Source organism: Camelus bactrianus, chromosome 20, assembly GCF_048773025.1.
Source record: "Camelus bactrianus isolate YW-2024 breed Bactrian camel chromosome 20, ASM4877302v1, whole genome shotgun sequence".
Classification (NCBI taxonomy): domain Eukaryota; kingdom Metazoa; phylum Chordata; class Mammalia; order Artiodactyla; family Camelidae; genus Camelus; species Camelus bactrianus.
This window is the reverse complement of record NC_133558.1, coordinates 23,130,311-23,145,240: the sequence shown is the minus strand read 5'-3', so window position 1 is coordinate 23,145,240 and position 14,930 is coordinate 23,130,311. Positions and strand designations below refer to the sequence as shown.

Below are 14,930 nucleotides of genomic sequence, written 5' to 3'. Positions count from 1 at the left end.
GTTCAGTGGGCACAAGAGTTTCATTTTTGCAAAATGAAAAAGTTCTAGAAATGTTATACAACTATGTGAAATTAAAACTACTGAACTGTACGCTTAAGAATGATTAAGATGGAAATTTTGTATTATGAGGATTTTTTTAAAAGGAAAACTGAAGGTTCTACCTCCTACCTAAGCTAACCTAACATCCATAATATGGTACATAACAAATTGCTGTAGCTCTTGATGCCACTCTTTTAAAACTGACAAGTGTCAAGAGGAAGAATTAGTCCTAGGTGGGAATGAGGGTGTTGTTGCCTGTCATTTTCTACTTTAAACAGTACATGGAAATGAGATTTTAGCAGCATTAATAGTGGAAATCAGAAACGGGGGCTTGGCTCTTTGCATATCGATGCTTTCTGGGGAAGAATTTATTTAAACTTACATTAAGTTTGTCAGCTTTTGTATGCACTGTTTGTTCTTTCTTTAAAAAGAAAAATAATGTTGTTTCTACCAAAATTGCTTTAAAACGGTAGTTTTCTCTACAGTATAAACTGTACAAGAAAGGCTTTTTGTTCTGGTAGAGTGTCTTTTATGAGTCTTAGTTTATATTGCCTGCTGAATGCCAAGATTCTTACTTTTCTTTTCTTTTTCCTTTTCAGTCAGTACTGCACCCCAGCCTAAACCAGTAAGTATAAGGTGTTTCTGTATTTAATTTTGATCCTTGGGCAATAAACAGGGGTTCTTCTGTTATGGATCACAGTTTGTAGTGTTTAGAAACCAAAGGAAAAATATACCTGTGCTTCTATAATTTCTCCAGTGAATCTCATGCATCTTCAGCAAGTTTGTACCGGTGAGGCTTCTGTAAATTTGAGTGTGTCTGAAAGTAGACCAGCCCCACAGACTGCTCAGAGGACCAAGAATTGTTGTTAATTTTGTTTTTTATTTGGTTTCATAAGAGTATCCACGTTTTTAAAGTTAATGAAAAACGTTAAGTGCTGTTTTAGGGAAAGAGTGGAATAAGGAAGTAATTAAAATTAACAGTTATCTCCAACTGGGGGTAATGGATTAGCCACCTGAAGGCTTTATCTGTTTGTAATCTCCGCCCAGGCTGACAAAATGTCAAAGAATAAGAAGAAGAAATTGAAGAAGAAGCAGAAGCGCCAGGCAGAATTACTAGAGAAGCGAATGCAGGAAATTGAGGAAATGGAGAAAGAGTCGGGCCCTGGGCAAAAAAGACCAAACAAGCAAGAAGAATCAGAGAGTCCTGTTGAAAGACCCTTGAAAGAGAACCCACCTAATAAAATGACCCAAGAAAAACTTGGTATAAATAGAACATCACAAAAATTACTTTATAGCAAACTTTAACATTAATTTATCGTTGTTATATAACATAGTGGTTTCATGCATACAACACATCTATTGTCCTTATACAATAAGAATTCAGAACTTGTCATAAATGATAGGTAGGTAATATTCAAATGTAATTTCTCACTTTTCTCAGGAAATGCAACATAGACTTCATTTAGCAATTGGGTAAAGATAAGAAGATCTTTGTCCTTCCATAAATAGGTTTTAGATGTTCAGTCATGTTTTATGTCGCCCTTTATAAGTTCTACAGAATGTTTTAACCTTGTGGAGAAATTTTTTTGTTCTTTCACGCATACGCATACATACACATCCTTTTTGTCTGTTTGTTCCCTAGAAGAATCAAGTACCATTCACCAGGATCAAACACTTACGGAACGTGGTATAGAGGGTGGTGCAGCAGAAATTAATTGCAATGGAGTAATTGAAATCGTTAATTATACTGAGAACAGTAATAAAGAAACATTGAGGCTTAAAGAGGATCTACATAATGCTAATGACTGTGATGTCCAAAATTTGAAGCAGGAACCTAGTTTCCTAAATTCCCAAAATGGAGACAGCAGCACATCTCAAGAAACAGACTCTTGTACACCTGTAACTTCTGAGGTGTCAGATACTGTGATGTGCCAGTCTTCATCAAATGTAGAGCAGTCATTTAATGAGCAGGACATCAGCCAACTTCAAGAAAGTATTCGGGCAGATATGCCCTGTGAAGACGAGCAAGAGCAAGAACATAATGGACCACTGGACAACAAAGGTACCCATGCAGACGTACTTCCCCAGTACACCTTCCCTGCCTAAGATATTCATGAATTTCTCATAAGTCAGACAGACAGACAAGTAATACATGTTATCATTTACATGTGAAACTTAAAAAGTTAAATGAAAAAATATAGCAAAACAGAAACAGACTCACAGGTGTAGAGAACAGACAGGTGGCTACCAGTGGGGAGAGGGAGTCAGGGAATGGCAGGATGGGGGTAGGGGACTGAGAGGTACAAACTACTATGTATAATAAAATGGATAGGCTACAGGGATGTACTGCACACCACAGGGAAATAAAGCCATTATTTTGTGGTGACTTCAAATGGAGTATAAGCTATAAAAATATTGAGTCCCCGTGTTGTACATCTGAAACTAGTATGTTGTAAATCGATTACACTTCAATTTTTTTAAAAAATCACCACATAGAAAAAAATTACATATTCATAAATTTGTAGACTAAATTACCATTGTTTTTATAAATACAGCTTTATAGCAGTTGTCCATATTACTTCCAGTATGTAAATCTGTGGTTCATTTTAAATTTTTTTGGTTATATAGTGAGTGCACAGCATTTCACTTGTTGCTGTGAAAGCAGAGGTTTTAATTCTGGAAATTCAGTGTGTTGCTATACTCATTTTATCTTAGAAAATTTATTGTAGGTTGCCAATTGGGGGCCTCAGTGTATTACCTTGTAGAGTTTTATTAACCTTTGGGTATTTCTGTGTTTATTGAACAGTCTTATTGACGATGCCTGTTGTCTACAGGAAAATCCACTGCTGGCAATTTTCTTGTTAACCCCCTTGAGCCAAAAAATGCAGAAAAGCTTCAAGTGAAGATTGCTGATCTTGGAAATGCCTGTTGGGTGGTAAGTTAAACTTGTCTCAGTTCTGTGTTTTGAAGTAACTGGAAATGAATGAGAATTTGGGCTTTATTGTGCTAAAAGAAGAAAACATCTGCAGTTCTATACCCAAAATGCCAGTTAAAATTTTAGTGAATTTTTTTTTTTAATTTTAGCCTTTTATTATGGAAAAGTTCAAATATTTACACAAGTAGAGAGAGTGGTATATGAAGCAATCCCCCACCCTGCCCCACTCCAGGTACCTGTCACCCAGATTCAGTACTGTCAGCTCATGGCCAGTCTTTTTTATCTGTATCTTCATTGACTTTCATGCTCTCAGTGCCCACATTGATACTTTCCCTCTTGTTTTTAAAATTGGCATCTAACTTATTAATTGTAACCTTTTAATTCATTTAATATATTTTGGACACTTTTCTTTGTCAGCCAATTTTGAACACTTTTCTTTGTTAACCCAAAATTCAAATTCAACTGGTTATGTGGTATTCCCCAATATACTGTAATCTTCACACATTTTTGACAGTTCTTTGTGATTAGCATCTTTGCTCATGAGGCTTTCTGTATTTGTTCTTAGGACATGTCCTAGGCATGAAATTGCTAAGTCAAAAGTTGGGTGCTTTGTTAAAGGGGATTTTTTTATTTATAGTATCATATTAATACTGTTGTTTACTTAGTTAAGGATGTTTTTGTGTTATTTTTAATGAACATCTTTTAAAAATTTACAATAGAATTATTTGCATGAAATGATACTGCTCAAAGAGCCGTACGCTTTGTAAACAGGGATGTTGGAGATTATTGAGGCAAAACCCACTTTAATAGGTCTTATGTTTATTTTTTATTTTATTTTTTTGTTTTTGCATTTATATCAGTAAATATAGGTTTTGGGGTTTTTGTGTATTTTTTCTTAATCGAAGTATAATCCGTTTATAATGTGTCCATTTCTGGTGTATAACATACATGAACATACATATATTCGTGTTCATATTCTTTTTTAACCATAAGTTACTACAAAATATTGAATATAGTTCCCTGTGCTATACAGTATAAACTTGGTTATCTACTTTATATATATTAGTATCTGTAAATCTTGAACTCCCAATTTACCCCTTCCCACCCCTTTGCCCCGCTGGTAACGATAAGTTTGTTTTCTATGTCTGTGAATCTGTTTCTGTTTTCTAAATTAGTTCATTTGTCTCTTTTTTTTTTTTTAAGATTCCATATATAAGTGATACCATATGGTATTTTTCTTTCTCTTTCTGGCTTACTTCACTTAGAATGACAATCTCCAGGTCCATCCATGATGCTGCAAATGGCATTTTTTATGGCTGAGTAGTATTCCATTGTATAAATATACCACAACTTCTTTATCCAGTCATCTGTCGGTGGACATTTAGGTTGTTTCCATGTCTTGGCTGTTGTAAATAGTGCTGCTGTGAACATTCTTGTGTTTATTTTTGTACTTCAGATTCCCTATTCCACATGACATCCTATATATTATGGTTCAGAACTTAGAAGGATCTCGCTTTCAATATTCATTCTAGAATACTTTGGTAACTTTTTAGGAAAAAAAATGAAGTCAGAGCTTAGCACTGACTGATAGAAATGTGGAAAAGTTTTTCAGGTAATTAATTATTCCACCACACCACAAGATGGTCCAGGCCACCACATGTTTTCACCTGGGTGACTACAGTAACTTCCTTACTTTCTCTCTTCTGTTGCCTTGCCCCTTGCAGACTGTCCTCAACCCATCAAGCCAACAGCGTGATCCTTTAAAATGCAAGTTAAGTGAGACATTCTCAAAACCTCAGAATGAATGCCGAAGTCCTTACCATGGCCCACACACCACCAAGCAAAAAACACTATTTCTTCCGCCTGGAATTCTCTTACTGAGATAGTGTATACAACTCACTCCTTCATTTTCTTCATGTTACCATTCAGACATCACCTTACCAGGGAGATCTTCCCCTGAACACCTAACTTAATTAGCAAACTGCCGCTCTCCAAACCCATGTACCTTGATTATATTCATTCATATATTTTCTCTCTCTTCCTCTCCCCCCTCAATTTTTTTTTCCACAGCACTTAACCCAATTCGATACTGTATATTTTTTGCTTAATATCCCTCTCTCTGAAATGTATGTCCCATCATAGCAGAGATTTTTTTTCATTCACTGCTTTATCTGTGGTACGTAGAACAATTCCTAGTACATAGGAGGTGCTTATTAAATATTTATGTAAATAAATTATGGAGAAAATTATTGACTCTAATATCACATGGTATAAACTTCAGATGCTTGTCAGTTTTCTGCCCACACCATGTTTCAAGCTCATTTGCCCCTGGAATACCTTCCATCATACCTTCCTTAAGCATTGGGCATACTCCACTTTATACGGGTAGTCTTTCCTGTCATTTTTACTACAACAGAATTAATCTCTCTCGCCTTTTCTTCAACTATTACATGTGCATCTTTTTTTCTTTTTCTAATGTATCTCTATGATAAATGACTTCACATTTTTGTCATCCATTGTACTCATTCAGCAAACATTGGCACATGTTCTGACCTGGGCACTAGAACACAGTGGTGAACTAGGTACGGGCGCCTTGTCCTGCTGGATCCTGGTCAAATTTCACATCTTGTGGGTCTCTTCACAGCAGCATCTGGTGTTCAGTAATAGAATTTCACATGATTTTCAAAGAGCTGAATTTTTAAAAATACCTCATCACTTACTCACGTGCATGTATAGTTTGGAGACAGTTACGTAGATTTTGATTCAAAAATCTATCCCCTTTGCCAGTTTTTCACTCCTCACATAATGGTATTTACCTTCATATCATTATCAAGTAACCTAACTGGATTGCCCCCAATTCTGTTTTTCAACTTTAGGTATTATTTCTTCCTCCTAAAAAGTAGGATTTATCCCCTTCTTGTCAATTTGATAGGATTTTTGGCTAAGTAATCACTCCCCCTTTACATTATTAGGGCTCTGATACTGTCCTCAGCTGAACCGAGCATATGTTCTGCTACGATTCCTTTTTCCTTTCTGCCTAACACCGTGTTCCACTTACTTAGTCATCTTTGTAGTACTTGGAACTTGCTCAGCCCCACTCTTGTACCCAGTGCTGTAGGTACACACACTTTAGTACACACAGACACCTTGGGTGTTCATTCCTTTAGCTTTTCTTCCTGAAGATCTCTGTCCTGGAACCTGTAGTCTTCTCATCTGTGTTCATCTGTTGAGTTCCTCTGTAGGCCTGCTGCATCACTGCCGTTTGAGATTTCCTTTCCTCATCATCCTAGAGATTATTGTTTACTCTCTCTTTATATCCCATTTTCTGTCTCTCTGATCTTCTTTCTTAGCTTCCTCAGAAATGGTGTGTGTAATTGGGGCAGAGGGGGGTTCTTGCATGTCTAATAATGTCTTTATTCTGCTTTCACACTCAGTGGACTGCGTGTAGAATTCTAGGTTGAAAGTCATTTTCCTTCAGAGTGTTTGTCATTACTCCATCATCTTCCAGTTTCCCATTTTGTTGTTGCTAAAAGACCAAAATCATTCTGCCTCTTGGATCTTTGTGTGAATCTGTTTCCCCTATGGAAGTCTGTGTGATCGTCATTTCACAGCCATATGCCTCACTAGATCTATTTTCACCCATCAGCTAAAGATGCAGTGAATACTTCCAGTATTGAAACTCTGGTTCTTTCCTGTTGATGCAGTCTTGATTTTTCTTGTTTCTTTAATTCTCTTCTTCTTGATCTCTGTTCTCCAGCTCTAAAATCTCATTATTCAAATGTTAGCCCTCCTATGCAGGTCCTCTTACTTTTTTTTACCTTTGTCTCCTATTTTCTACATTTTATTTTTGCTTTATTTTCTGGGAGATCTGTCAGCTTGTTCTTTTAAACTTTATTTTTTCTTACTTCTCTTATTGTAGTCTCACTTTCCAAGAGTTCTTTAGTTCCCTGATAAGCTCTCAGAGGATATATTTTTTTCATTTTTAACATTTCCTTCTTATGTGGTGTTTCTTGCCTTCTTTGTTAGGATCACTAAACAAAAGACTCTGTGACCATATGAATGGGTTACCAGAAAGCTGTTTGGAAGTTCTGTGCCTGGGTGGGTCTTGCTGACTGTTACTCACTATAGAATGATCTGTCTGAGCTGTTTCATTTCATCCTCAGATGTCAGAATCTTTGGGTCTTTCCTCTTGGATTGGTTATATTTCCCATAGAAGTCTTCGTCAAATCTCATACCCAGGGAATAAATGCTTGGTTGCTAGTGTTCTGGGGGCTGAGTTAAGCAAGAAAACTGGGGGGTTCAACATATAATTACACATAGTCACTTAATTTCCCTCTTTTCAAAGTAGTTTTCTCCTCTCATCGGTGGGGATCATCCTCCAGAGACTCTGTTTTACCCACTCCGGAGAAAACCTCCCATTGTTTTGTTAGGCCAGAGAAGGGCTATTAGACTGCATCATGTCCTGTATTCTGGAGCTCTGTTTCTTTAAAAAATATTTAAAGCAGTATTCTTTTGTTGAACCCCACCCTCCCTGCTTCCAGAGATACCTGATACCACCAGATCCTGAGCCTTGGGAGGAGGAGGACTGTGGTGTACATCACGCTACTTACCAGCTTTCACCAGTGGCTTATTCAGCTGTCTTGGATCCGTTAAGACACTTACCAGTGATCTCTGCTTTCCAGCTTCTAAATTTTGTTGCTCTGACTTCTTTGTCATTCTTTGTGTTTGTCAGTTTATGCTTTAAAAGTTAGCACTGGATCCTCTGCTAAAGTAGAGTTTCAGGAGTTAGTGGATGTGTATATATCCAATCTACCTTTAGCTGATTCTTGATCTCATTTATCATTTACAGCATCTTTGTAAGGCAGTAGTGAGGCACAATGAGTAAAGACAACTCCCTCGAATAGCATGTCCATTTTTCTAAATGTATCACCTGCAGTACATTTCCACTTCAAGCTTGGTATCTGAACCCATTGTTTTCCTTTAAAACCACCTACCTCTCTACATCTCTCCATCCCTGTTTTTGTTGACAGCCTCTACCACAAAGTTCTTTTGACTCTTCCTACTGTCTTCCCACTTCTAGCCATTAAGTTTTTAAATTGTGCTTATTGCTTCTTTGACTGTCCTTCGTTTTAACTCTTTCCTATTTCATAACCATTGTTCATATGTTCAATATGAAGCCTAAATCTGGCCACCAACCAGAAGAAGATGGCTGGAATGGTGATCTCATTGTCCTATCAGTCTTCTTACAGCACACTCTCCTCTTCACTCTTACCTGCCAGATAAAATCTGAACTCTTCAACCTAGCAATTACCTGTGTTTGGCTCTAGCAGATGCCTTTCTGTACCTTATTTGTGATGTGTTTTTGCTCTTTTGGGGTCAGACTTAGTCCAGTACACTTCAGACCTCTGGTCAATGCTGGTTTTCTACATGAAGCTTTCTCTACCTAATTTCCCCTGTTCACAAATGCTGTTCCGTGTTTTTGAATTTTAATAGGGTTAGAAAATCATCCTTCATATTTGTACATGTTTTAATGTTATCTGAATTTTGTTTCTTATGTATGACTCATTTGAAGCTTCTTTTTTCTGTATTGTTTTTTATTATGGAAAATTTCAAACCTATACAAAAGTAAAACAGAATGAACTCCCATGCCATTATACTAATGTTACCCAGCAATTATCAACTCATTGCCTGTGTATTTTCACCTATATCCCCACTCTATTATCGCTGCGCGTTATTTTGAAGTATATTTTTAGGTAGCCATGACGCCATTGCTACACCTAAAAAAGTTGGCAATTCACTAATATCAAATATTTAGTCAGTTTTGCCAGTTCTCTCATAAACATTCTTCTCATTTTGTTTGTTTGAAACAAGATCCAAATAAAATCCATGAATGCAAAACTGGGTACTATGTCCACTGTGTCTCTTAAGATGCTTTTATGTAGAGATTTTTCCCCCATACAGTTTATGTGTTAAAAAAACTCCAGCTGTTTTGCTGATTGCATCCACATGGTGCTTAACATGATCTATTGTTTCTCCAAGATTCATGTTTGATGTTCTTAGAGGGGTGAGGGAAGCAGAGAATAAGGGCAAGAAATCTTTATAGGTGGTGTTTGTAAGGTTCTTAAAAAGACATGAAGCCTACGTCTTTTATTTGCTCATAATGTACACACAGCAAGGAAAAGTTTGAATGGGACCTAAATTGATGTCATTTATTTGTTGAAATACAAGTTATTAATTTTAGAAAAACGAACAACTTAATGTTGTTTGGGGTAATCATTTTCAATTTCTTAAAAAGTTGTTATTCCCTAATGTGTTTATCTATATTAAGTTTAGACTCATATGTTTGCAGAAATAATACGGAGTAGACAGTGTGTTAAGAAAAATGCTATTTGGCACTAATAGCATCAGAATGATACTTAAGAAATTGGCTGAATGAAAACTTTGGGGAAAACTTCCACAAATTCATTTTAATCTCCATTATTAAGCAATAATAATTATTACTTTTTAGAATAAATGAATTTTAAAATAACTGTTTCCTTCTTCATTTACTCAGCACAAACATTTCACTGAAGATATTCAAACAAGGCAGTATCGTTCCTTGGAAGTTCTTATAGGATCTGGCTATAATACCCCTGCTGACATTTGGAGCACAGCGTGCATGGTAAAGTTTTTCCCCTTGACTTTCACTTGTTTTGCCCTGTTTGTTAATTTCAGTAGACCAGCAAATTAACAAACAGAAAAGGAATTTTTTTTGTAACTTATCACTGGCCCTCTGAATCCTGTGTCTAGAGAGGTCTGAATGCAAAAACTCAGTTATAAACATCTAGGATTCATTTAGTTCCTGCCAAATTCCTGTTAGGTGAAGGAACCAAGTGTTTCTTACTACAGATTTGGGGGGCAGGGGTGGGGAAATCGAAAAAGACTGCTCAAAGGTGGTGTTGCTTTTGATCAGGAGGTTACAGGTACCCTTGCCCTTTTAGCTCTTACCTATTTTCAGATTAGGGGAACCCCTGGAAACTGCCTCATTTTGTACAGTTCAGCAGTTCCTCAGACATCTTTGTACCTCACAAGATGTGAAACTGAATCACCCTTGGGTTCATAAGTTGCTGTTTTGTCTCTGGCAAGCAGCTACTCAGTGGTCATTCAGCTGATATTAAATGCTTCCCACAGATAGCCTCATGTTGGAACTTACTGTTTTCTGAAGTAGAGTGTATTCTTCAATTTGTAATTGTGTGTTTACTTTTTTCTCATCTATTGGTTATAAGTGCCGTACTGGCAGGAACCATGTTTATTATGTATAGCTGAGTGTCTCATTTAGGGCCTGCAACATTTTGAGTGGGTGCTTACAGTGCACTTTTTTTTTTCTTAACGGAGGTACTAGGAATTGAACCTAGGACCTCATGCATGCTGAGCCTGCACTATACCACTGAGCTATGCCCTCGCCCCTTACAATGCACTTCTGATGCTAACTTCCAGAGTTAACACAGACTTCAGGTTAAACACATACATTCCTGCAAGACTAACTACCCTCACATCAGACACCAGCTGCAAGCTCTGGGGTCTACAGGGCACCTGCACTTCTGACCAACTGGCTACAAATTGGAGGTTTCCACTATCCTTCCATATTTAGTAGTTTGCTAGAATGACTTACAGACTTCAGGAAAGGGTTAAAATACTATAATTTTGTTATAAAGGATACAAACTGGGATGAGCCAGATGAAGACATGAATACAGTAAGACCTGAAAGGGTGCCAGAGGTGAAGCTTCTGTGTCAGGACACATCTCTTTCCCAGCACATCAGTGTGTATCACCAACCAGGGAAGTTTATCCAAGCTTTAGGTGCCCAAAGTTTTTATTGAGAATTCATTACTTAGGCATGATTGATGGAATTGTTGGTCATGTGGTTGAACTCGATCTACAGCCTCCTTCCCTTCCTGGGAGGTTGGGAAGTCAGGATGATAACTCTTGACCAAAGCTTCAACCCTCTGATTGTGCAGTTGGTCTTGTCCATCTTGGGGGCACATCTAATCTCCCTGTTGAAACAATCTAGGGGTCCACTATGAGTCGCCTCTTTACTATAGACTTTAGTGTGGTCCAGAGGGGCCCACCGTGGATAACAAAAGGCACTTTTATCACTTGAAAATTCCAAGAGCCAGGAGGCTCCCTCCCAGGAAACGGGAACCAGATCAAACAAATTCTTTATTAAACAATAGTGCTTAATAAATATTTGTGGACCATCAAATGAGTGAACTAAACCAGAAACATGTTAAACTGGCATTTTAATTAACATTTAATATTTACAGTCAACTTTGGGGAAAACTTGAGAGAGAAAGAACAGACTAGAAGCCCCATCCTGTTTTGAGTCATAGATTTCTTGACTCTCACATTCCTGAAAAATTCTGTCTTCCAAAGGTAATAAAATTAAAACCATGCTGTTAACATGGCATGACCTTACAGATCATTTTCTTATGGCATATAAGTGGTTTTTTAAGATGGAGGACTGTCCAAAGTGATTATGGTCTGGTATTGTGTGCACAAGATAAAAGAACATTGGAATAAACTCATTTCTTTCTTGCTATACTTTAAAGTTATGTGTTAACTTGATTTGAACTGATTTGCTAGAGAAAATAACTGATGCCACCAAGTACAAAATAGCTCATTTGTAGGTGGCATCTGATTTATTAAGGTGTGATTATTAGTGGGTTAATTGCTTGAAGGCAGGTAGGTTCTGCTTGACATTTAACATAGTGTTTACAATATCAGACTTAAGAAGTAAGGCAAAAAGATGAAAGGGGGGAAAATTAACCTTGTCCCCTGTTTGGACCAGCTCATGTGCGGGAATTTTCTTGATCAGGAAGGGAAAGCACTTATTTGACTTGAAACAATATCATGAAAACTTGAGCCACATTTGTTCCCCCCAATTTTTCTAATAGACATAGAAATGTTACTTTAAATTTGGCCAGTAAAAATAAATCTTGTAACATCAGAAGTGCCTGGCGAGATGGATCATTCTTCATCCAGTGTAATTAATTGATGGAAAGATTGGGACCCTTTCAGTCTCACATGTTGTGAGATTGCGTGCCACATTAGTGATTGAGACTACAAAATTAGAAGGGCAGTTACAAGAATGGAATGTTTTGTGAATATTAAGAATTAATTTTCAAAAAGGTGTTTTTAAATTCTCCACATACCCTATGAATTTTGACAAATGTGTGATGACACGTATCTACCATCATAGTGTCATACAGAACAGTTTGACTGCCCTAAGGATCCTCTATGCTCTGCCTCTTCATCTCTCCCTCCCTCTTCCTAACCGTTACCTGGCCACCAGTGATCTTTTTATTGTCTCCATAGTTTTGCGTTTTCCAGAATGTCATATAGTTGGAATCATACAGTATGTGGCCGTTTCATGACTTGATAGGTCATTTCTTTTTAGCACTAACATTCCATTATCTGGATTTAATAACTGATGTTGCCTGTGTCTGTTAGCATGACCCTAACTGACATAGAATAGGCTCTTCGGTCAGTGTGAGACAAGCACAGGAGTGGGCATTAGGAGTCCTGGATTCTAGATTCTAGAATGGACTTTGCCTTTCCATTTTGATAATTTTTCTCATCTGTAAAGGAAGGGTGTTCAACTAGGTGTTTTGTAATCTAGAGTTCCTGTTAGTTCTCAGTTCTGATGTTGTGGTCTTTTGGTTTGGTTTGATTTTGGTTTGTTTGTTTTTGTCTTTCGTGGTTTTTTGTTTTGTTTTGTTTTGTTTTTGCTGTTACCTTATTTGTAAAATTATAAATACTAGCAACTACTTTATGTTCCAAAAATAAAGTTCTCTTGGAGAACTTTAACTGGTTGTAAGTATCTAGGTGGGAAAATTTAGAATATTTCAAAATTTTAGAAAATTTTCTACTTTTTAACTTTAATTTCAATATTTTCACTGAACCCCCACTATGAGACTGAAAAATTAAAGTACTGATTTCAGAAAAGATTGACAGACTTTGATGAATAGGAATCACAATTTGTTTCTGTTCTGCTTTGGGACTGTAAACGTCAGGATAATTAGAGGGTAAAATAAGCATCTGCTCTATCAGTGTGGTCCAGTTTCGTAACAAACTGCTGTCATGTAAAATAAGCTGTGCCTACCTAGCAAGAAGCCATAGCATCCCTGACATTTTAGAGACAGTCCTAAAACTTCTGCTTCTGTGGCCTTGCTCTGGGCAGTAGTACAGCCCAGGTAATACAGTTTTGAGACAGACCATTCTGTCATGAAACTGCAGGAAGTGACATTGGTAAGCCACCAAGATGGAAACCTGGGTCTAAACTGAGAATGTGCCCCAACGAAATACACTATACAGTCCTTGAGATTGTCTGGGCTACTTAGTACCATTGACTCACCAGAATTGATCCATGGCCAGTACTTGACTTGTAACTGTACTTTTTGTATCAGTAAGGTCCTTTTTAAAACTGCTGTTAGATTACTTGCTTTTTTTGAAATCTGTTTTTAATCCATGAAAAATTAATATAGAGCCATCACTCAGATGCTGTTCTTCCATACTGAATGACACTTATTCCTAAGGAAATCACTTTTTCAGACCTTCTCAAACACTGTTTACAAGAGGTTTTCTTTTTGTAGGAGATACGTGTCTTTTTCTGGTTGGTGAATGCTAACCTGCTAGTCAATATGAATGGCTCCTGACTCCATTTATACTCAATCTTTTTCTGATTTTCTATAGACCTAGGAGTTGGGAACTCTATCTGGGACAGTTCAGGGAGTGCTTTCCAAAGCAAAACTTAAAAATGTACTTTTTGCCAAATACTAAAGAGTCATAGGTGGAAAAGTATCTGAATTTTTTTTTTGGTTTTGATTTTGGGGACAGAATCTTAGTATCTAGCCATGTGAAATTATAACATAAGAAAAAAAAAGATCTGCTCATCTCATGAATAATTTAATAACTTAGAATCACCTTAGATATGCCCCTCTCTGAGCAAAAAGAGAAACTCAAGAGAGTTGAATTGCTCGTTGAGGGGCTGGGGGAGGGGCTTGGGATAATCCACATATTGATATTAACTGAGGTTCTGCAGTTTTCTTGCTCTTTTTTATTCATGTACAAGTGTGAAAGGAATGCTCTTTGGGAATAATCTTAAGACAATTTTTTTAATGATCATTTGCAGGTTTTTCCAAGAAGAAAAAATAACTGAATATTTAGCCACATAGCAATAAACTTCCCAAAGGCTTTTTTTTTTTTTTTTTTTTCTTTCATGAGCTTTCCTCTTTTTCTTAGGCCTTTGAACTGGCCACAGGGGACTATTTATTTGAACCTCATTCAGGGGAAGAGTACACTCGAGATGAAGGTAAGTACCCTCAACTAAGGATGTCTGTGTTCCGTGGATAACGTCAGCTTATTAGTACTGAAGAGCCTTAGTCTTTTTAGTGTCATAAGTGTATATAAATCCCAGAAAAGATAGAAATACAAGGTATTTTAGATTAAGTATTAGATATACTAGATATTTTTTAAATAGATGTTAAAGAATCCTATATAAGGATTAGAGAAAAGTTTAACAGTTAGTTAAACTAAAACCTGTATTTGCCAGGTATTTTTTCCTAAAACATCTAGTTATCTTCCTTATATAAATCAGTGATTCATTCTTTACCCAGTTTGGATCTGCCTGTTCATCAACTTGTTGCTCAGTTATGCCTCCAACTTTATTTGAAAGTCAGTAACTTTAATATATTAACACACTACTTGAATGCAGAGACTGTATCTTATTTGTCTATATAAATTCCAACATTTAACGTTATTTTTTCTCCTTTCTTTAAAAATTTAAGTTACATATATTTTTCTTTTTAAATGATACTAACATTTGGAATCCCATTTTAAAAACAAAATATTACTGATTTACAATTTGGAGTAGCCAGTGGGAAAAGCCCAAGCTGTCAGTTGCTCTATCCGAGAGGCT

The 14,930-nt window shown here is 36.7% G+C and overlaps 1 protein-coding gene across 1 annotated transcript in view; it reads left to right on the top strand.

Annotated features, from left to right (window-relative positions):
* SRPK1 (SRSF protein kinase 1) overlaps positions 1 to 14,930 on the top strand; it is a 61,623-nt gene that overhangs the window by 39,822 nt on the left and 6,871 nt on the right. The window contains exons 9-14 of the mRNA XM_074349069.1: positions 639 to 664; positions 1,087 to 1,300; positions 1,682 to 2,101; positions 2,874 to 2,974; positions 9,528 to 9,635; positions 14,255 to 14,324. Of these exons, the coding sequence (XP_074205170.1) occupies positions 639 to 664; positions 1,087 to 1,300; positions 1,682 to 2,101; positions 2,874 to 2,974; positions 9,528 to 9,635; positions 14,255 to 14,324 (939 nt within the window). The remainder of the gene's footprint in view (positions 1 to 638; positions 665 to 1,086; positions 1,301 to 1,681; positions 2,102 to 2,873; positions 2,975 to 9,527; positions 9,636 to 14,254; positions 14,325 to 14,930) is intronic.